This window comes from Podarcis bocagei (assembly GCF_964188305.1).
Source record: "Podarcis bocagei genome assembly, chromosome: 9".
Classification (NCBI taxonomy): domain Eukaryota; kingdom Metazoa; phylum Chordata; class Lepidosauria; order Squamata; family Lacertidae; genus Podarcis; species Podarcis bocagei.
In genome coordinates, this window is record NC_138134.1 from 36214250 (window position 1) to 36237367 (window position 23118).

At 45.9% G+C, this 23118-nt stretch overlaps 2 protein-coding genes across 5 annotated transcripts in view; one reads left to right on the forward strand and one right to left on the reverse strand.

Annotated features, from left to right (window-relative positions):
* NPY5R (neuropeptide Y receptor Y5) overlaps nucleotides 1-2837 on the reverse strand; it is a 35256-nt gene extending 32419 nt beyond the window's left edge. Inside the window, exon 1 of one of the 2 annotated variants that reach the window (XR_014011739.1) lies at nucleotides 2731-2837. The gene's annotated coding sequence lies outside the window, so the exon portion shown is untranslated. The remainder of the gene's footprint in view (nucleotides 1-2730) is intronic. The other variant, XM_081208971.1, reaches the window with a different exon arrangement.
* Nucleotides 1262-21839, forward strand: NPY1R (neuropeptide Y receptor Y1). Of its 3 annotated transcripts, none has more exons than XM_081208962.1 (3): nucleotides 1262-1801; nucleotides 17504-18373; nucleotides 18495-21839. In XM_081208962.1, the coding sequence occupies exons 2-3, from the start codon at nucleotides 17678-17680 to the stop codon at nucleotides 18951-18953; spliced, it is 1155 nt and encodes a 384-aa protein (XP_081065088.1). In that variant the 5' UTR covers nucleotides 1262-1801; nucleotides 17504-17677; the 3' UTR covers nucleotides 18954-21839. The 3 variants fall into 3 exon arrangements, with proteins under 3 accessions (XP_081065088.1, XP_081065086.1, XP_081065087.1); XM_081208960.1 differs by lacking the exon at nucleotides 1262-1801 and adding an exon at nucleotides 2381-2995 and having other exon boundaries at nucleotides 17706-18373; XM_081208961.1 differs by lacking the exon at nucleotides 1262-1801 and adding an exon at nucleotides 2898-2995.
* Nucleotides 21840-23118: the final 1279 nt, after the last annotated feature.

Consider the following 23118-nt stretch of genomic DNA (forward strand, 5'->3'; position numbering starts at 1 on the left):
CAATGAAATGGGCTCAATGTACATACAGCTGTATGCTGTGACCAAGGTGCAGAGCTACTGGCGTCCAGAGGGTGGCTGCATGGCTCTGCCCTATCACATGGGCTGCAACTACAATGGGCAGACCCTAATATGATCCAGCATCAGCTGCCTGCCTCAGGATGGGTCTCAGAAGGAGATGGGCAGGGGATGCAGTCCCTCCTTTCCCTGCTCATTGAGATGCCCTGTATCACGAGGGACCACAAGCAGGATGGCTGCTGCTGCCACCAGAGCGTATCACAAACTAAATAATTCTGTATGTGGTTTACAAAAATTCACTTACAGTAATCAACACCACCTAATACTTAAGAGTTTTAAATGATATCTACAATGCCAAAATCATAGTGACATACACAATTCAATATATCAAAGTCAAACATTCCAAATAGAAAACTCTTGTCTTTGTAGTTGTCTGCTGTAATAAGAAGTATCCAGGATGTCTGGGCGTGGCAAGAAGCCTGCAATCAAGGCTAAAAAAAAAGCATTCCAAATATTCCTGCAATGAGTCCAAGAGAATAATTCTCGATGTGTATACTTGTTACTGGTGCAATTGTAACAGAACTCTGACAATGAGATTTCAATCTCTGTTTCATGAATCTTCTTCTGGTTGGGCCAAAAAGAAGAAGAAGAAGAGTTTGGATTTGATATCCCGCCTTTCACTCCCTTTAAGGAGGCTCAAAGCGGCTAACATTCTCCTTTCCCTTCCTGCCCCACAACAAACACTCTGTGAGGTGAGTGGGGCTGAGAGATTTCACAGAAGTGTGACTAGCCCAAGGTCACCCAGCAGCTGCATGTGGAGGAGCGGAGACGCGAACCTGGTTCACCAGATTATGAGACTACCGCTCTTAACCACTGCACCACACTAGCAATTCACTGCTCAACCACTGGATGGTTCCTTTTTGGTACATTACTGTCAATGAATTTACTCTGTGATATATTTCTCTGTATTCCTTGGAAAGTGGTACTGAGCCACCATTTAGCCTCAGAGGCTAACTAGGAAGGCCATCAAAACACAAGGACCTCATTAGGCTCCCCTCTTCTGCCCTATGCAATGAGCCGCTGGATGTTGCTTCTGTTCCAGTCTGTTCCATGGCTGGAGGTAGTACGCTTTTGAATGCCAGGAAAGCACAGGGAGAGTGCACTTCTGCTTTTGGTTCCTCACAGGAATCTGGTTGGCTGCTGTGAGCACAGGATGCTGCCCTAGATGGGCCTGATCCAGCAGGCTTTTCATATGTTCTGTGGCTGCACTTGCTGTGTCTCCTAGCCCCACCCTGGGTGGGTCTTGCACTCTTGTCCAATCTGTCTGCTGGCATGTGGGTCTGCCCAGGGAGCTATATAGATACTATGTCATGTGGACTCTCTTTCTTCCTTTGTGTGTGTTTGCTGAAAAACAGTAGTTGTAAGTGTGGCGTTCGTACGGAGCCCCCGGTCGTTTCACAGACTATTGACCTGTACACCACTAATCCGCTGCCACCAACTAGGACCTCCCTGGTAAATCACTTAGTCTCAGTCAGGTTCTTCAGTTAACGAAGAAGAGTGTAGTTTATTGCAAACACAAATAAACTTTAACTGCATTCAAAACATTGTTACTCTTTACCTTCTTAGTCTTATTTTATCCTCTCTCTAACTCTTCTACCTCCCCTCACACAAGAACCAACTGCACTAACTGTCTCTCTAATTCCAACTGTCTGCCAACTGCTTTCCCAACTGCCTTTCCCAACCAACCAACCAACCCAAACCTTGGGCTAAGCCCTTTTATAAACAGGTAGGCTCTGCCCCTGGCTTTTCTATTGGTCTACCTATTAATTCTTTCTCTCCGCCGTACAGACATTTTAAAAAGAACGGGCAAATGCCACAGTAAGGAACACATGTGGACTCAAAGCCCTGCCTGAGAGCATGCCTGGGGACTGGTGGCAATGGAGTGGTTGCTAGCTACATCACCATGGCTTAACAGAGTAGGGGGTTCCATGTCGTCATTTTGTGGTGGTGATGGGGTGCAATGGGTGTGTCCCAATTGTGCTGAGTTCATTGGCTGCCTCTGTGGGGGAGTGGCATCACTGGACCCTGCACAGCTTTGGATTGGTGGACTGCAGTTTCCAGAGTTTCCAGAGATGCCAGGAGGCTGTGTCTGTCATTTCCCCAGACACATCACTTTTGTATTTTATGCTAATTTCTCCCTGCCATCCTGGGTAGGGCACACATTGGATGTGGTACCCTGTTCTGCCAGCATAACAATGGCATATCTCCAGTTCTGGACTAATGTATTGCTCTGTTAGTTGATTTCAGAAGTGATAGCTCATCTTCTTTGTGTTTTCCATTTAACTAATAGATTTTTTATACACACGCACACGTTTGGGCCTCTCCATCAGTCGAATTTTCTCATTCGAAAAAGCCGAGGGTTGTTTTTTTTTTTTTTGGGGGGGGGGTTGCACATGAAATCACATCCCAGCCTCCACTCCCGCTAATGATCGTTTTACATAACCCCATGCACAGAGAAGGGTTCGGCACCGACAGGCTTTGGCCACGAGGTGGCGCAGCCTCGCAAACCACCACGCCGACAAAAATCCGGATTGCAGAAGCATTTCAGAAACTGTCTCCCACACCCGAGAGCTCTTCCCAGCCCCTTTCCTCCCCCTCCTTCCCTGCAGTTTCCATACTTAATTACATTTATTTCGGAATTACTAGGCAACCCACCTCCAGATGTGCAGCTTAAAGGTGAGGCGCGTGTGCTGGGATCTTCACATCCCGCACCACACACCGTCATGTGATAGTGGGAGAATAAGGTGGAGTTCAGCTTTAAGGGGGACGGCTCCTGCTCCGCTCACCCAATCTTCGGGATCCGTGGTGGGCAAATGCCAGCGGGTCTGTCCTTCTTTTGCCTTTCGCTTCCCAAGTCAGCCGTCTCTTATCCTCTCGCTTCAGCACTTAGGATGGTGCTTGGAAGAAAGGAAGAATGCAGGTGAGAGACTCTTTTGTGGCTGTTATTATCCTTTTTTAAAAAAAGCCAGCGGATCTCTCCCCACCCCCTAAAGGCGTTTACCTGTTCCCATTTGCACATTGGACGGAATGACCGTGCCCGCGAAACGAGCGATCTCCCCAATCTGACACGTGCTAGACCCGGGCTTGGCAGTAATGGGAAGAGAACCGCTTCGAGCGTAGTTGTCGAGCCGATCCGAGGCAGCGCCGTCGGACGCGCCTGTTGGGCATCTTGTAAGGGGCGCATCTCAAGCCACCAAAACTTCCGAAAAGATCGGAGAGAGGGGGAGCGAGAGGGAGAGGGGGAGAAGGGGGCTTTTTCTTTTTTCTTTTTGCTGGAAGAGAGAGGAAAGAAGCTGTGAGTAGAACAGAGGGCTGTTCTGTAGGTCTTCAAGCCAGCCGATGCCGAAAAACTGGGGAGAATCTGCCAGCAACGGCGAAGGGCGAAAGCGGAGCGCTTCGCAGAAGGACCTAGGCGCGCGATCTCTGGCCCCTTTTATCCGCGCGCCTGGCTCTCCCAGCCAGGAGGAATGTAAACACGGGGAAGAAGCTGGTATGCAGGGAGGAAAGGAGGGGAATTGTAGGGGATTGGGGTCCCCCAGCCCATTGCAAAGCAGGAATCTCAACTAAAGCATCCATGACAGATGGCCATCCAGCCTCCGCTGGAAGTGGGAGTCTTTTCGGGTTCGGGTAACCCGCGGAAGGGAAGTGGGACTCTGGTGTGTGGCCGCTCTTTCCGTCGAAAAGGACAGCAGTGGGAAGCCTGTGTAGCCCTCCAGATGCGATGGGGCTCCGCCTGCCCTCCTCGCCGGCCAGCATCCCCAGTGGTCAGGGGTGATGGGCGTTGGAGACATTTGGAGGTTCCCCAGCCTTCTCCAATCCAGAGAGCATACGGAAGGGGCAGTAAATACCCCGCTGAACCTTGACCCTTAGGAACCTTCGGCAGGCGAAGCAGCTTTGGCTGCAGGGAGTCGCCTGTAGTTACTGTTTAGGGCAGATCCGGACTGGAGGGTCCGATTGGAGAGACGCGGTGGGATGGGACGGGCTGGGTGTCAAGTTACAGCCGGTCGGCTCAGGAGCGCAGGAGGTCTCCAGGAGACCCGGGGGCGGGGAGGACAGCATTGTGGGTAATGTTGTATTCGAAGGGAAGGCAATCGTGGCAAATAAATGACCCCCGTTTTCCCAGAACCAAGACACAGAGGAGGGTCAGGTCTCCTCCGCAGAAAAAGCGCGAGCGCAGATGGAATTAGAGCAGATGAAATGAACTAGCCACGTCTCCTCAATTCCCACGAGGGGGTCCGTCGTTGGTGGAGGGTTCTCCCCATGTTAAGTGGGGGCTTTTGTTGCATGAAAGCAGAGAGGCTCAAACAATGGAAGACAATTGGAGGAAGACGGCCTGACGTCTGCTGCACTCCACAGACTGGTCGTGAGGATGAATCGGATTGAAGCCGGTTTAAATCCCACTTCCCTAACTTTCCTTGGTTGCGTCCACACACAGACAGGCGGATCCTATCCCCCTCCTCCCTCCTCTAAGGGTGCTGTTTTAGCTTCCCAGGATTCAGGAGCCATGCAAGGCGTGAGAGAGGGGGTTGGGGGAGATGCTGACTTAATGTGGGAGCTTCAGGGCTGAAGAGGAAAATTGGAAGTCTTGCATTCTCTGCCTCCCCTCAAAACTCACACATAGACACACACATACAGAGCGTTCTGGCCGATGCACTTGACTATGTCTAGTCTCATCCTATGTATATTTTCTCCCATTGAGTTCAATGAGCATATTCCAATGGAAGGGTACATTGTTTGCAACCTGACATCTCATCCTCAATATGTGAAGGCAGAAAGCTTAATAATAATAGGCCTCTCCCATCAACAATAGTATAAATGTATTCAGAAGATTTCAACAGATATTTTTTCTAAGTGTTTAAGAGTAGGGAGTGGTGTGTGTGTGTTTATTTGGAATCAAGTCTCACTGAGTCCAAAAGTTTGCCATGCATAGAAGCCAGTTCTTCAGCTCCCCATCCTACGTCCTTTGGCTTAACTGGTTTCTGGATCAGGCTATATTGGGGTCCATGTAAGTTTTCTGTCTACACCTCCTGCTTTTTTTGCCCTTTTAATGAAGCAGAAAGGGTTGAAGTTTGGTCAGTGACTGTGATCCTCTTGAGCTATGTTTTGACATAGGAGCCAACTCCTAGGGGCCAAGGTCCCTTCTCCCCCTCATAAAATATTTGAGCCCCTCCACCCCCATCAATGGACATTGCCATTCAAATGGTGTGCATGTGTGCATCTCGTGATCGATTATGCCCCCCAATATTGCCCCCAAGTTGGCACCCCTGCATTATGATGTGAGGATTTGCCTGTGTCTGGGTCAGAAAGGGTTATCAAGATTCCCTTTCAGGAATAGGCTCTTGCCCGGCAGTCCAGCCTCTGTTCAGGGCAATCAACTTTGGAAAGTTTTGATAGATGGGAAAGAAGGCAGGGTGTGAATATGAAACTCCAGCATGATCTTAACCATACCTTTCTTTACTTAACAGTGCAATCCTGTTCAACTGGGAACAATTGGGTTCAATGGGGCTAACTCTCAGTTAACTGGTACAGGAATGCATTCCAAAGAGGCAGTTCCATTCCCTCTTATCTGACAGCAAGCCCCACTGAAGTAAAAGAGACTGGCATGCATAGGATTGCACCGTTGTTGTTGCTGCACTATTAGTGTGTTTAGGGTGGCACCTATGCAGCCTGATACCAAAGTTTAAGTTTTTCCTGAATTCCTGGTACCAGCAGCATTAGAATGTAACAAAGGCTTGGGGGTGTTAGCAAGAAATAGCCAGATTCTGTGTGTGCATTAGGCCTAACCCCTGTGATTAGGCTGTGTGCTAGACAATGCTAATCCAAGGGAATCAACATAAATTAAGTGTTAATTAAGTCAGACGCATCCCCTTTGAGATGGCAGCCTGGGGGTAATATAGCACAATACAGGATCAAAGCGAGTGGGACGTCTCCTCTGCCTGTGTTGCAAAAAGCCAGGGAGAGAATAGAGAGTTAGGAGTAATGTGGGCAGAAGCTTCGTGCGGTGGAGTGTTGTAGAGTTATTCAACAGAATTAGTAAGCAGTGGGCTGGAGAGAGAGGCAAAGAAATGGCAGGTGTCTGTTTAAATCCAATGCTGCCTCCCTCCAGCTTGGACTCAGGTTGTATATATGTGTAAATGAACTACACTCTCCACTCTGCCTCATTTCCAAAGGAAACACAGGTCCTGTGTAAGCGCTTGGTCCCCTGGAATCTTGGACTGCTGTGGAGATTGGGGTCGTGTGTAAGGCTGCAAAACTAATCACACTTAGCTAGGAAGTAACTTACTCCATGGGGCCTAGAAGGAGGATAGTTTTCCAATTAAAGAAATCTTAACTGATTAACCATGGGCTTTTCCACACCAGTTTTCTGTGTGTTTGCAGCTGTTTGCATTCACATTTACAGTGGTGCCCCGCAAGATGAATGCCTCGCAAGATGGAAAACCCGCTAGACGAAAGGGTTTTCCGTTTTGGAGGTGCTTCGCAAAACGAATTTCCTATGGGCTTGCTTTGCAAGACGAAAATGTCTTGCGAGTTCCTGCGGGTTTTTCCCCTCTCCCCCTTTCCCCAAGCCGCTAAGCCGCTTATCAGCTGATGCTAAGCCGCTAAGCCGCTTATCAGCTGATCCCCTAAGCCGCTTAACAGCTGATCCGCTAAGCCGCTTAACAGCTGATCCGCTAAGCCGCTTATCAGCTGATCCGCTAAGCCGCTTAACAGCTGACCCGCTAAGCCGCTAAGCCGCTTATCAGCTGATCCGCTAAGCCCGCTAAGCTGCTAATAGTGCTAATCCGCTAATGGGCTTGCTTCGCAAGATGAAAAAACCGCAAGACGAAAAAACCGCAAGACGAAGAGATTCTTTTCGTCTTGCGAGGCACCACTGTAATTTGTGTTGTCCACATGATGGTTTACCCTTGAACAATGCCCATCTTAATGCTTCCGCCTGTAAATTCAGGCTCACCTGATACTGGAATAATGCAAATTCCTTTCCAAACCACTCCACTCAGGATCACGTATTATTATTTGTTTTTGTGGTTTCGGTTGATTAGAGCGATTGCCACTTTGTGCTACTCCCCTTTCCATGCTCAGTACTTCTTCATTGCTTTCATTTCTTTTATGGCTGTTCTTGTAACTATTTCCAGTGTGCTCCGCAAAGGCTGTTTTCCTTTCTTTCTTTTGCACAAAATCAGAAAACGGAACGAACAAATTTGCTTTTGCACACTTCTTGGGTGGGGTGGGGAAATGTTTATTGAAAACAAGGCTCATGCAGCTACCTGCACACAGGCCCTGTCAGTACTTAACTGGCATAACAGTATCAACAAATTGGAAGGCAGGGACAAGCACAAAACAGCTACAGGCATGAACAGGAAGAGCTGAAGCTGCACCTCATATACAAATTCAGATATGTGCAGGTGCGGGCAGCCCCCATCTTATTTAAATAGATGGGAAGTGTATTAGCAGCTAAATAATGTGCAAATGTGGAAAAAGCCCAAAATTTAATTGATTGATTATTCTATATGCATAAATTTGCATAGGAGAAAAAAATAAGGGAATAATATGCACTATTCATTTTTAGATGATGATACATGTATTGTTGCAGCAAGCATCATTGAGAAGACGCATTTCCTCTTCTCTGTCACACAGAAGGGAATACCTCTTCTAATATATAGATGCTTCATATTTACTAATATACTAATTTGCTAATAAAAACAGCATATGACAAGCACCATCTTAGACAGCGAAGGGGAATCTGTGTTCCTGCAGATTTTCGTGGATTCCGGCTCCCACGCCCATCCCTGAGCATTGGGCCACTGGCTCTTCAGATATTGCTAGACGACAACTCTAATCTGTCTCAGCCAGCGTGTCCAATGCTCAGGGATGGGTGTTGGAGCCAGAAACCAGGAAAATCTGCAGGAATACAGATTCCCCTTCCCTGTCTAAGATGGTGCTTGTCATCTGCTGTTTTATTAGTAAATTCTGTCATCCATTTTATCAATTTTGTTGTGCAAATTGTTGTTGTTGTTGTTAAGAAAACTCTACCTGAACTATATGAGTGTCCTCTGAGCCCCTTCTCTGTTTGCCCTGTCTGAGAAAGCTTTGGAGGGTGGCAGCAGTAGAGAGGGACTTGTCCTTTGTTCCTCCCTGACATCCCCAGATCTCCAGACTGTGACACGCTGTCCTAGAACTGACATTGACATATTTTTGGCACCAGATTAAGACTTTTCTCCCCACCTAGGCAGTTGTTGTTGTTTAGTCGTTTAGTCGTGTCCGACTCTTCGTGACCCCATGGACCAGAGCATGCCAGGCACTCCTGTCTTCCACTGCCTCCTGCAGTTTGGTCAAACTCATGCTGGTAGCTTCGAGAATATGACCCAGCTAAGCCAAGATTTCTATTGCTACCAGTCTAGGTTGCTGATAAAGCCCCATCCCATTTGGAATCTGGTGTTCATTTTATGTTCTGATCAACTGTTTAACTTTTGGTGGCTTTTGTTTTTACAAATGCATGTTTTAAAACCTGGCTGTAAATTGCAGAGAGGCCATTAGGTGAATAACAAATTAAATAAATTAACAACAACAACATCAAAATTATTATTATTATTTAAACCTGCTGGTCAGTAAGTTAGGGGAACCTTTTTAGCTGACCAATATATTTTAATGGATTCATCATGCTGATAAAATTCGCTAAACTCGTAGCCCTGTTTCTGAGTAAACATGTTTAGGATCACACCACATGTTTCTAAAATGAGGGATGTTGGCGCATGAATGCAACTCCATCATCTAGCCTGGAAGCTCTTCCTCTTAGCTCTAGATGCATAGATGAGGTGCCTTTTATACGATACGATAATCTTTATTGTCATTGTCCCATACAGAACAACAAAATTGAAAACATCTACATCAGACATTCAAAAACCAAAGCCTGCTATCCCAGCTATCCCAGCCTGATTAACCCCCTAAAAACTCTGATACCCCATAATTAAATACAATATACTCCCACAGAGACTACCTTACACTGTGTTTAAAACCAAAATCGCATTTGGATAAAAACTGTTTCTCAGGCAGCTAGTCCTAGTCTTTATAACCCTGTACCTTCTTCCAGAAGGCAGAAGCTGAAAGAGATCATTTCCAGGGTGCGTACTGTCCTGCACTATCTCTGCAGCTTTCTTATGCATAGCTGTCAACTTTTCCCTTTTCTTGCAAGGAATCCTATTCGGAATAGGGGAATTTCCCTTTAAAAAAAAGGGAAACGTTGACAGCTATGTTCTTATGACACCTGGAGCATAGATTTGATCCAAGGTGGGAAGAGCGCACCCAGTTATTCTCTCTGCAGTCCTTACAACCCTGGACAGCATTGTTTCCCCCCCTGACTGTGCAGCTCCCAAACCACACACACAGACCATAAGTTAATACACTCTCAACAGTACAATGGTAGAATGCCATCAACAGGTCCTTTGAGAGATTATTTTTCTGGAGGATTCTCAGAAAATGTAACCTCTGCTGTGCTCTCTTCATCAGGTCTTTACAGTCCCCCCCCCCAGCTTAGGTCTTCTTTTAAATGGAGGAGCTCACCTTTTCTCCATGCGGGGAGGCTCTGCTTTCTAGTCCAAATCTAAGTCCTGTTACTGAAATCTTGCTTGGGCGCTTGGTGCATCTTACCTCCTGTGTTAGGCTTCCTGTTAAAAAAGCCAGACACACCACAGTGGCAGACCCTCCAAGTGTCCCTATTTTCAGGAGACAGTCCCAGATTTACAGAAGCCATCCTGGTTTCTGATTTGATCCCAGAATGTACCACTTTTCCTTAGGGTGTCCCTATTTTTATTGGACGGTATGGAGTTATTTGACCCCCAAGCTGTCTGAAGGCAATCCTGTATAGGGAAGGGTGTTTTTTGAATGTTTAATGTATTATTAGATTTTTATATATGTTGGAAGCTGCTCAGAGTGGCTGGGGCAACCCAGTTAGGTGTGTGGGGTATAAATAGTAAAATTATCATTATGGAATGAGACGTCTCTGTTTTCAACAGAGAAATGTTGGAGGGCATGCAGTGGATGCTGGTAAATGATAACCTCCCTGGTTGAAATGCCATGTCTTCTTCTACCACACTTCCACTATTGTAGCTTTCATGTTCATCATCAATGTTGCATTTGCTGACCACAAGAAATGAAGCTAGTTTGTTTATCAGAGCTCGGAGGCAAGTAGCAGGGCAGCCAGCAAGCTCCAAAGACCGTTGAAGCTGGTTTGGGCTTAAGCTGGTGGGGAAGCTCAGGCTTAGGGGCTGAATGTAGGCCTCCCTATCTAATCCTCAGGACTCTTCCCTCCCCTTCCTAAGCCTCAGACCCTCACCAGTTTTGCTCGTTCTCTCACAAGTACTTTTGCCTGGCTGAAATGTGCCTTCCTTGAAAGTTGATAGTGCCTGAATGGAAGTGTGTGTGTGTGTGTGTGTGTGTGTGTGTGTGTGTAACTGTGACTCTTCTAGTATGGCTGGAATGTATTATTTTATTCCCTTCTTCCTCTCCAGCTGTACAGTGGTGCCTCAGGTTACATACGCTTCAGGTTACAGACCCAGCTAACCCAGAAATAGTACCTCGGGTTAAGAACTTTGCTTCAGGATGAGAACAGAAATCGTGCTCTGGCGGCGGCGTGGTGGCAGCGGGAGGCCCCATTAGCTAAAGTGGTACCTCAGGTTAAGAACAGTTTCAGGTTAAGAATGGACCTCCGGAACAAATTAAGTACTTAACCCGAGGTACCACTGTATTCTCTTCTCACCCCACTGGGCAGCAGTCAGGTTTCTTTAGCACCAGCTCCCCTTTTAAGCACAGGCAAGGGGCTGTGGAGGAGAGGCTGTGGGCCAGGTTGGAGGGAGCCACGGGCCACCTCTGGCCCACGAGCTAAAGGTTCCCCATCTGTGATATAAGCCAATGAAAATTAGGTGCTCTTATGGATCAAGGCTGTGGGCTGCCTTGGTAAACTCAGCCTTCAGCTCAAGCCTTTCCATTTAAGGGGAAACTTAAGTTGCATGAAGAGGTTTCAGAAGAGGGGGGAAATACCCCACAAGGCTTTGCGGTCTATTGATTGCATCAAATGTGGGTCAATTAATTGCTGGTTTAAGTTTCCATTGATTCCGTCTTTCTATCCTGTCTCTTCATAAATGGCAAGAGATTGCTCTGTTGTGTGTATATTTGAGTTCTATGGGTAAATATTGATTTGCTCTTTCCCTCCTCAAATCCTCTTTAATTTTGAATCCTTTTCGTTTTGTTCCTGTCTCCTCAGTGGCTGCCCTATCCCTGCTAGACAGCAGTTCTGCCAGAGATGAAAGCAACCAGGATAGCTTATTTGTGCTCGGCCCCCTACTGTTCTTCCGGGGGCCAGCTGGAATATTAACTAGGGAAGGAGACTGCTTGCAAGAACCGTTGGAGTAACTCTGCTCCAATGCACTGGGCGCTTGTCTCTTGGTAGCTGAAAAGAGCATGGCCAAAAGCATTTTTTTTAAAGTGGGAGTAAAGGGGAGTAAAGAAAAAGAAGAGGTTCAGAGTAGGTCACAAGACAAAAGATATATATAGTGGAGGTTGACCCATTAGGGCGATTACTTACTTACTTATTACTTACTTAGAAGCACTCCAGGGGGTAGCACTGACTGTCAGAATCCTGCCCCTTGTAGCACTTTCATCATCATCAGGCTCTGCCTATTGGTCTCCTTGCCTTCTGTCCCAATGGGTACCAGTCACTACTGACTAGATCAGTGCCAAACCCAATGGCAAGTTAAATCTCTCTCTCTCTCTGAAGCCCTGCTTGGAATTCTCCACTTTAAAAGTGTGTGGGGCATGATCCAGGTCAGAAACACAATACAGTATGGGGTTGTTTTTTTAAAGGTAATGGGGGTGGGGTGGGGGCTTGGTATGGAAATGGTTCAGAAAGAAAGGGTTAACTCTCCCCTCCCCCTCAGGCTATGATCCCAGTCCAGATTGTGGGTGGCTTAGGGAGGCTGGTTTGTGTGGGGGGGGGAGAGAATCCAAAGCACAGGATTCGTGCTGTGGTGGTTTGTGAGGTGGATGGAGAATAAATAGGGGACTGACAAGGTGGCAGCAAGCTCCAAGGAGATATGGGGTGTGTGTGTGTGTGTGTGTGTGTGTGTGTGTGTGACAGCCACTCAGGTGCTTATCATAGCTAATTAGATCCTTGAACTGAAAGTATAGCTCCATTATATATACCTATCTGTCTGTCTGTCTGTCTGTCTGTCTGTCTGTCTGTCTATCTATCATCTATCATCTATCATCTATCATCTATCATCTATCATCTATCTATCATCTATCTATCATCTCAGGCATTTACAACTAGTGACCCACCAATCTAAATGCAGTCCTCAATCTATTGCATTGTGCACTTTTGTCTTTGAGATCTCAGGCAGGCAGGCAGGCAGAAAGGAGGCAAACCCATAAGGTTTACCACACCTCCAGTGGACCATCATATATATCTGCTGCCCTGTGTTCAGCTGGGTCGGTCACAAGTCATTTTAACCCCTTTCCTTAGAGTCAATGTAAAATGTTTTCAGTTTTGTATGTGCATTGAATTTATTCTGAACCGTGCTGCTCCACTGACATTTGCTGTACATTACAATATAAAGAACAGGAACAAATTTAAAAACAAAACAAACCTGTAGCAACATCTATTGGAATGAAATACTTGGCAATTACAGTGGTGCCTCGCAAGATGAAAAGAATCCGTCCTGTGATTCTCTTCGTCTAGTGGTTTTTTCGTCTTGCGAAGCAAGCCCATTGACGGATTAGCGCTATTAGCGGCTTTTAGCGGCTTATCTGCTGATCGGATCAGCTGATAAGCGGCTTAGCGGCTTAGAAAAAGGGGGGGGGAGGAAAAAAACCCAGCAGGAACTCGCAAGACATTGTCGTCTTGCGAAGCAAGCCCATAGGAAATTCGTTTTGCGAAGCACCTCCAAAACGGAAAACTCCTTCGTCTAGCGAGTTTTCCGTCTTGCGAGGCATTCGTCTTGCGGGGCACCACTGTAACTTCAATCATCTGAACCTATATCTGTATGCAGAATTCTAGGCGCTTGTCGTTTTAACTCTGCAGTGCATGTCAAACTTCATGCTTTTGCAATGTGACTGAAGAACCAAGGAATACATCTTGATCATGGTCTTTGAATTCTGGTGACATTAGGACAAGGGTAGGCAATGTGGTGACCCGATATTGGACTACAACTTCCATCAGCCCCAGCCGGGGTGGTAAATGGTCAGAGGTGATGGGAGTTGTAGTCTGTGACAACCTCTGCAGTGCACCACATTGGCTAATCCTGCATTAGAATGATATTGAAGGGCAAGGAGTCTTCACCTTTGAGAGAACTTCCATGAGCTCTCAGCCTGACTGGTGGCTGGAAATTTTTCAGTGGGCTGAGCCCCTCCATTTGATTTCTTTGAGGATTGGGCTTCTCACAGTGACCTGCAATATTATTCCTAATGTGAATGAGATTGATGATTGCTTGGTGTTTCTCTGCTCCGTGACCTTTCCGAATGAATAAGTGCTTTGAACTGGCCAAGAATGTGTTATGTCTTGTTTTGTTAGTACTCAAGAAGTACTCGGTTTGATCATTAAACTGTGCTTGCTGCTGGAATCTCGTATGCTCTGGGTCTGTAGAAAAAATCCTATATGTGACCGTGTAGCCTGAATTCCAAATTATGGCAGCTAAACCCTTGAACTGAGTGTCAGAAAATAATGCATCATTCTTAATCGTAACTCATCTGCGGGTTTATGCTGGCACAATGATAGATTTCCTGTTGAGGCTCTCTTATATTAGGCTGCGCTGTTGTAACCTTAGACACACTTACTTGGCAGAAAATTGCATTTCAACTCAGTAGTACTTACTTCTGAGCAGGGTTGTGTCAAGTTTAAGAGGCCCCAGGGCATTACTCAAAAATGTTTATTATTTCAACAGAAAGGACAATGAAAATAGAAACAACACGCTTTTATATTTGCAGACATTCCACCACATAGGCAAGGAAGCAGCAAAAAATGAAACAATCTAACTAAAACAAATATTTTTGCAATAAGCCTATTTGCATGTGGAATAACTTTAAGTGAAGCTGCCTTATGATTTCTTAGTTAGCATATTGGAAGACTTAGTGTTCCAGCAACGCAAGAGCACTTATAACACTTATTCACTGGAAGAAACAACACAATATGCACTAGGTGTATGATTTTTTAAAAAAACCTTTGAAATTGACATGAGACTAATTTATGATTAGGTCAAATAATTCCTCCAGTCAAGCCTGGTATGGTCTGCCACCAGTGCTCTTTGACGGCTTATGGACACCTGGCTGAATGAAATTTTGATATATATTGTGGTTATTTCTGTATGTGATATGACCAATAATTACATAGTTATTAAGTATACACACAACAGAACAGTAATGTCTGGTTTCAGATTTTCTTCACCCTGCTCCCTTTGATTTTGAAATAATTTATGTAAGAGTTGAAATTTAGTTTCTAGGGGGTGTTAAACTGCAGCTTACGTAGCTTGTGTGTTAATCCAGCACTGCTTCTGGGTAAACATGCTTAACATTGGGCACTAAAACTAGCAGCATGTGTAGATCTCCCGTGGTTATTGTCTCAAAGTCCTTGGGAAACGCACCCCAGGAATGACTTTCAGCCAGATGCCTGTGAGTTAACCTGATATTGCATGTTGTCTTTGGGTGCAATGCATTGCAGTTAAGCTTTGTGCAAAGAGGAATCCTTTGAGAGAGCGGTTGCTGAACAGCTTGGTAGGTTTCTGGATGAAACATCTGCTTTGGATCCATTCCAGTCCGGCTTCCGCGCTGGTCATGGGACCGAGACGGCTCTGGTCGCCCTAACAGATGATCTCCGTAGGCAGCTGGATCGAGGCGGGTCGGGGCTGCTGATTCTTCTAGATCTGTCAGCAGCCTTTGACATGGTCGATCACGAACTCCTGGACCACCGCCTTGCCGACGTGGGGATCCAGGGCACAGTCCTTCAATGGCTGCGCTCGTTTCTCTCTGGTCGGGGACAGAGGGTGGCGCTTGGGGGGGGAATTGTCATCGCGCCACTCCTTGGTGTGTGGAGTGCCTCAGGGTGCGATTCTCTCCCCGATGCTTTTTAACATCTTTATGCGCCCCCTCGCCCAGCTTGTCTGGAGTTTTGGGCTGGGTTGCCATCAGTATGCTGATGACACCCAACTCTATCTGTTGATGGATGGCCATCCTGACTCGGCCCCAGACACACTGACCAGATGTCTGGAAGCTGTGGCTGGATGGTTACGTGGGAGCCGGTTGAAGTTAAATCCTTCGAAGACAGAGGTCCTCTGGCTGGGGCGGGGCGATATGGGATTGAGGGGGCAACTCCCATCTCTTGCGGGGGTGCAATTAGTGCCAGCACCGTCCGTTAAGAGTTTGGGTGTAATCTTCGATACCTCCCTCTCTATGGAGGCGCAGATTACAGCTATAACAAAGGCGGCATTTTTTCATCTCCGCCAAGCTAAGCAGTTGGCCCCTTATCTCTCTCGCCCTGACCTAGCCACTGTGATCCATGCGACGGTCACCTCCAGACTGGATTATTGTAACTCGCTCAACGTGGGGCTGCCCTTGAGACTGACCCAGAAACTCCAGTGGGTGCAGAATGCCGCGGCGAGACTCCTTATGGGGTCTTCGCTGCGAGATCACATTCACCCGGTACTATACCAGTTGCACTGGCTCCCGGTGGAGTACAGGATCAGGTTTAAGGTGCTGGTTTTAACCTTTAAAGCCCTATACGGCCTAGGACCCTCGTACCTACGGGACCGCCTCTCTTGGTATGCCCCACAGAGAAACCTACGGTCTGCAAATAATAACATCCTCAAGGTCCCAGGCCTCAGAGAGGTTAGGCTGGCCTCAACTAGAGCCAGGGCCTTCTCGGCTGCGGCTCCAATCTGGTGGAATGCTCTGTCACAAGAGACTAGGGCCCTGCGGGACCTGACATCTTTCCGCAGGGCCTGCAAGACAGAGTTGTTCCGCCAGGCCTTTGGTCAGGGCGCAGCCTGACTCCCTCCTCTGGCAACCTGCACAGAATTTTGCTTAATTGGTTGCCTTCAATTTGATTTAATTAATTTTTATAATGAAATATTTTTAGATTGTGTAACTATTTTACTGTCTGATTATTTGATTGTTGTTAGCCGCCCTGAGCCCGGCTTTGGCTGGGGAGGGCGGGATATAAATAAAATTTATTATTATTATTATTTCTCTGGGTACAAAGATGTAGGTCTAATTAATATTGTCTCTGTGCAGGGCAGGGGAGCTTTGCATGTGGGTGTTCAGTTGTTGTAGGATTCTAGTGCCCATCAGCATGGCCAATGGTTAGGGATGATAAGAGTTGTACTCCAATGCAATCTGGAGGCACCATAGGTTAGCCACGCCTGCTGTAGGGAATGAGAAGTTGGATTATCTTAAAAACGATCCTGGTTGTGGGCAGGCCCTCAATACAGCTCCACCCCACCCCCCAGTGTAGGTGGAGTGAGGCCTTCCACACCAGGGTGGCACCACAATCATCCCAGGCCTCCTTGGCCAATCACATTGAGAGAGGTGATTGTGTGTGTGGGGGGGGGGTATATGAGCGGCAGCGCATCGTGTGCTGCGCACCTGCTTTGAGCTGCCAAACACCCATCCACCCGCCCTTTTATTTTAGGTGCGCTCTGGCCTTTCTTTGGACTTTGGTTGGTTGCCTGTCTTGGGGCGGGGACCAGGTAGCAATTTTTCCATTTGGCAGACTGGCATTGGCCACTTGGTTTTCGCCTCCCTCTTAGCAATCGTCACAACTTTGTAAGGTTAGGCTGTTAGGCATTGGCTTATTGATGTGTGGGGGAGGGCAGGTCGGCCATCACCTGCCCCTCCATGTCCAAGGCTATTCCGTTAAAGGAATCTGGGGCCTGGATCTTGTCTAAAGTCCACTTGAGGGGCTGGGGCCATGCCAGGACTCTGCGAACATGTAGGAGAGCTGCAGGTGGGTTCCCCTGATATGGTACCTCTTTTGGTGGTTTACCCTTTCATGACTCCCTGCAAGGTAGGCAGGAGTCAGATATAGTCTATTGCCAATGCCTAAGCCAATACCACTCAATAAAGTTGTGGCCTAAATTTTGCCCATTAAACTTAAACCAAAATTCTGTGTTAGTGTGAATTTATTTCTTATGGGGGGCTGGCTTGGGGCCTTGACACACAACTGATAGCCCTACAGTCCCTTCTGAATATTAGCTCAGCAGTGAAAATTCAGGTTTAAACAGCCACTCCATAATAGAAAACAATAGCCTATTCCTGGCAGTGAGGGGGAATAAATATTCCAACTGTGATTAAGAAGGTCCCTGGTTTTCCAATAAAGTACAAAAAACCTCCCTCCATTTCTGAAAACCCAAGAAAAATAAATCCGTGTACATTATTTTTGCCTTTGCAGGTTGTACATTATTGATGGCATGAACATTTCTGTGGCAGCTTCTGCTGGGAGCCTGTTCTTTGTGTAAGGAGAACAACATTAACGCCTTGAATGTGCTTCTGAGAAACCGATTGCCGTTTCAGACCACTGCTCAGCGTGGGCCCAGATTGTTGTGTGCGTGTGGGGGAACCCAACATGAATTCATCACTTCTTTCCTCGGCAGGAAACTATTCCATTCAGAATGTCTCAAAGGAGGCTTCTGGACTTGTGCACTTTGAGGATGAAGACTGTCACTTGCCTTTGGTGATGGTGTTCACCTTGGCTCTGGCTTATGGGGCCGTCATCCTTCTGGGCATCTCTGGGAACCTGGCCTTGATCATCATCATCTTAAAACAAAAGGAGATGCGCAACGTGACGAACATCCTCATTGTCAACCTTTCCTTTTCGGACCTCCTCATCACCATCATGTGTCTTCCCTTCACCTTTGTCTACACCTTAATGGACCACTGGGTCTTTGGCGAGGCCATGTGCAAGCTGAACCCTTTTGTGCAGTGTGTCTCCATCACAGTCTCGGTTTTCTCTTTGGTCCTCATTGCTATTGAGCGCCACCAGCTGATTATCAACCCTCGTGGCTGGAGGCCAAGCAACAGACATGCCTACATAGGGATTGCTGCGATCTGGACTCTAGCGGTGGCTTCATCTTTGCCTTTCCTGGTGTATCACATACTGACCGACGAACCTTTTACCAATCTAACGATAGAGGAATACAAAGGGAAGTATGTGTGCTTGGATTCCTTTCCACTGGAGACAATCAGGCTCTCGTATACCACAGCTCTCTTGGTGATACAGTACTTGGGACCCCTTTGCTTTATATTTATTTGCTACTTAAAGGTAAGAGAGAATTTTGCTTTCGTGATGTGTCTTACCCGTTCCTTGTTTCCTCCAAAGAAATGCCTGTAGGATCCACAGTTTTAGGTTACAGAGTTGTTCTTGAATTTTTGTTTTCCCGCAGATATACATGCGCTTAAAAAGGAGGAGCAACATGATGGATAAGATGAGAGACAATAAATACCGATCCACTGAAACGAAAAGGATCAACATCATGCTCATCTCGATTGTGGTGGCCTTCGCGGTGTGCTGGCTCCCTCTGACCGTTTTTAACACAGTCTTTGACTGGAACCATGAAATTCTACCTGTTGCTTCTTGCAGCCACAATTTGCTGTTCCTGATCTGTCACCTCACGGCTATGATCTCTACCTGCGTGAACCCCATCTTTTATGGGTTCCTCAACAAGAACTTCCAGAGGGATTTGCAGGTTTTCTTTCGCTTCTGTGATTTCCACCCTAGGGATGATGACTACGAGACAATAGCCATGTCCACCATGCATACAGACATTTCAAAGACCTCTTTGAGGCAAGCGAGCCCCATAGCATTTAAGAAAATTAGTGACAGTGACGATGAAAGACTATAGCTCCCAAAGCTCCCGCTACAGATGATATAGTTTCAGGGATCAAGCACAATGCTTTAAAGAAGTCAACATCTTCCCCTCTCCCTCACTGAGGAACTTTAAGCTGTCACTTTCATATCTGTGGTTCAACTGCTGCTGGTCCCTACCCCCTTTTTGCTGCTTGTAAAAACCAGAGCAAATCTATCTAATCCCTAATATATAATGAAAGTTGGGTCTATTTCTGCTTGAAGCTCTCATCAAAAGAATGTTTTTGAGTCTTTTTATTTGTGCATTGATACATTTCTGTCTTTAGATTTGTTAACTGTATTTATTTAAAAGAGTATATTTTAATTGGGAATGCATATTATTTCCCGGGGCGGGGGGTTGGGAGGTGTTACCCCTTCTTTTCCTAGGTTTTATCCTCCCTGCCCAAAGAATACTTGCAGGTATACCTGGAAAGACTGTAGCAAATATATTTTGCATTGTAGAAGGTCCCAGGTATCAATCTGTGCCATTTCCAAGTAGGACTACTTCCTGAAATCTTGGAAATCCTCTGCCAGTTAGTATTGAAAATACTTAGACAGATGGGCCAGCTGTCTCAACTTGATAGCTATCTATATTCCTATGTATCTGTTCCCCACACTAAGCAATTAGAAAAAATGGGACCCCCCCCGCCCGAATATCATTACTGTAGGAATGGGGAAAATAAATGTTTTCAGAGGAATGGTAGTAAATGGGGTAGATTACCATGGACCCCCTCCCCCACATAAGACTCAAGCCTTTAGCATAAACCCACTTCTAAACAGAATCAGGCCATTCTGCTTTGAGCAGCTGTTTTGGAGCAGAATCCTAACCATGTGTTAACTCAGAAGCAAGGATTTCAGCCTTAGTCTTAGAAAATACCTTCCTGTGTCAGAAGCAACAGACTGCCATTGAAGTATTACTCCAAAACCTGCAGATTATACAGTTACACGAATCGCTAACTGCATTTGAGTTATTTAAAGGTGTGTGTAATTCAAAATGAAAAATGAACAGGATTGACGGAACTAAATAGTCAGTTGTGGACCCTGTCCAACCTAGGATTAGCACTTTAAGGCCCCAGTGTTAAGCACACATGCAAGGGAGTAAATCACCCTGGCTAAGCGGCACCTCTAGGTAAGGATTGTTAGGATTACACATCACACCCATTAGCATCCATGGGGTGTGATGTGTAATCCTAACTATTATTTTAATATCTATACTGGTGATATTTGGTTACATGCTTAACACCTTCTCTTGTAAGCCACTGGGTCTTAAAATTGTGCAGCTCATACACACAGTAACTTTGACAGCAGTATCCACAAATATGTTTGCCTGAGTTTTGTATAGAAACTACCTGCACCCGTATATTTTGTCCCACTGGGTAACTAGCAGCTTAAATGTCTGTGTGGGTGTTTAACTGGGAAAATGAGGCAGGGAGCAAGGTTTATCACTCCAGAGCCCAGTCCCACAGCCCTGATTAGAGTCTCCTGACCCCACAGCTGCCATTAAAGTCCTTTTCTTTAAAACAAAAAAACAGAGCAGGAGTTCTGGTCCCAGGTCTCCTAATGCCACATCTAGTTGTATCCCAAGGGCAGCTCAATTTACACAAATGTACACAGGGACAAAGCACACTGAGATGGTAAATTAGGACTTAAGTCCTAATTCTGAGGCGCCACATTTGATTAACTCAGTATGCAGGCTGACTCACGACCTAATAGGCAGTATTAGCCACTGTTATTGTTTCTAAGCATCTCAGGTTATTACATAAAATATGTCCCAGTGACTTGATACCATTCAGAGTCATTAGCCTAATTCGGTAGCATAATTATGCTCATGGTCTGTGACCAGATTTTCATGGTTTAACCGTCTTGAAAGGTAGTGGCAGTGACTGCATCCATTGTGATTTCTGACTGAAAACTAACTTGATTATTTGAGGCTCTTTGTTGTCTGGCAGCTATGGTGCACCATAGCAATCTACACAAGCCAGGGCTGTCTCATTCACATAAAACTGGGGAAATGTTCAGGGCTGTAGCCACAAGGTAGACAGCACCCCATAAAAATAAAAAGAGGAAATGGAATGCTTAGGTGTGCTGCTCTGGAAAACCCTCCCCCATCAACCTGTCCTTCAGAAGCATTTCTCTTTTTTTTAACCAACAACACCTTGATGGAGGGGTTTCCTTGTCACACACTGGAAATCATATCTACTCTTTTTCTTTTGGCTTTCGATGGCTTTCCCACCCTCCCTATACAACTGCTGCTGATCCTCTGCTTTTAAAATACGAACAAAGCAATCCTAAAGCTGGCCAAAGGCCTGCTAAGGGACCATTTGAAGTGGTGCAAGTGCTTTTCTGTGGTGATGTACCTTACCCGAGAATATGCTAAGATCTGTGGGCACAGATACCCACTGGTGTTAAGCGTGAAAGAGGGCAGGTGGAATGTGGATAATTTTTTGGGGGGAGGGCTTAGAGCAGGCATCCTCAGACTCGGCAGCCCTACAGCTGTTTTGGAACTACAAAACAATTCCCATCATCCCTGACCACTGGGCCTGTTAGCTAGGCCCAAAACAGCTGGAGGGCCGAGTTTGGGGATGCCTGGCTTAGAGACACAAGATCCAAGGTCACCTCATTTTGCTGACATGCCCCTGAAAAAGGCAAAGAACTATACCAGCCCTGAAGCTGGCATAGTGATCCCCCCCCCCCACTGATATCAGTTGAAGGGAATGAACAACCAAACCAAACCAAATGGTGGTGGAAAGCTGACCCTGGCAGGGTTTTTGACATGGCAGAGCAACCACCATGAAATAAGCTGGTGGGGCTGTGGATACGGCAGAGCAGTCACCATAAAACCTCACCACCACCAATAAGACTGCAAGGCAAGCTAAATAGACCTTTCCTTAAGAAATAAACTGATATTTTCCTCGCAGTTTGTTTGTCAATGAGAGCCCTTTACTGGGCTAACTGACAAGGAGGGTTGCCCCCCCCCCAAGTTATATCCTTATATAACCCTTTTTTGAAGTCACACCCTCATAATAAAAGGTAATGCTGCTACATAACTATAAACATATTAGGCTACTTTAGTTAGAGTCCAACTGTTCTGCATTGATTTCCCCATAACTGACATCTTTTTAGGCCTCCTCAGCGCAAAATGTCTTATGCAGCAGCTTGGCTGGCGTGTGCACCTGTAGCATCACCCCCCCCCCCAACACTGAAGTGATTGGGCCATCACCACCTCACACAAAACTCAGAGATCAGTTGGGCTCTTGCAGAGCTTTGGATTGCAGGGTAACAATGTATTGTACAGTCTTGTAGATAACTATATTATATTAGAAGGCTTTCTGGTGTTCAGTATATATAGTTACAGAGTTGGGTTGTGGGATCTGTGTTGACATAAATTTATTGAAGCAAATGGAAAGACACTGTTTTCTTACAGCTGTTAAAATTTCTATATATTGATTGTGCCTGTCAATTCAATAATCACCAAGGGTCCAGGTCAGGCATTTGTTCTTGTTCTTGTTATTATCCATTCAGTGACCAAGGAACTTAGTATAAGTAACGGACAGACTTGTACCAATAATGATGATGAACTTTATATATTATTATAAATTTGCCAAGAATAAATGCCTATGAGATTAAAATACTTAACTTTTCTCCAGTGTCTTGAAAAATCTCAAACTAAATTGTGCCTTGTGCAATATTTTGAACAATGCATTCACACAGTGCAAAAATCATACAGTATGTCCTTGTACTAACATCAGTCCAGTTATCATTTCATTGTGTTCTCAATACTGTACATAAAATGTAGACCAATGTACATTGCTGATTTGTTCTTTGTGACATTTTGATCAACTCACAAATATTTGCTCTTCATTCTGCAAAGAAAGTCATTAATTCTGATAGCCACAGTCAGGGGGAAACCGCTGGTTCCATCCATACATGTCTGTATTTCAAATTTCAAAGAAAATTTAGGCTACAAACTAGTCAAATGTGAAGCCCAGTCCCATCCGGGTTTATTCTGATGCAAGAACCACTAATTTCACGGGGGCTTACTCCCAGTCTGGTGTGCATTTGATTTCAGCCTCAAACCACACTGAAGTTTTGTAGATTTCATTAGTTTCATTAGGTATTTGTTTAGGCTACAATAGGCTATCACAGGACAGTTATAGCATGCC

Bases quoted from the DNA above. Each gene is read 5' to 3' on its own strand.
- NPY1R (XM_081208960.1), top strand. From the start codon at position 2,737: ATGTGCAGCTTAAAGGTGAGGCGCGTGTGCTGGGATCTTCACATCCCG. The intron at 2,996-17,705 runs GTGAGAGACTCT...TTTCCTCGGCAG, and splicing joins GGAAGAAAGGAAGAATGCAG to GAAACTATTCCATTCAGAAT. The intron at 18,374-18,494 runs GTAAGAGAGAAT...GTTTTCCCGCAG, and splicing joins TATTTATTTGCTACTTAAAG to ATATACATGCGCTTAAAAAG.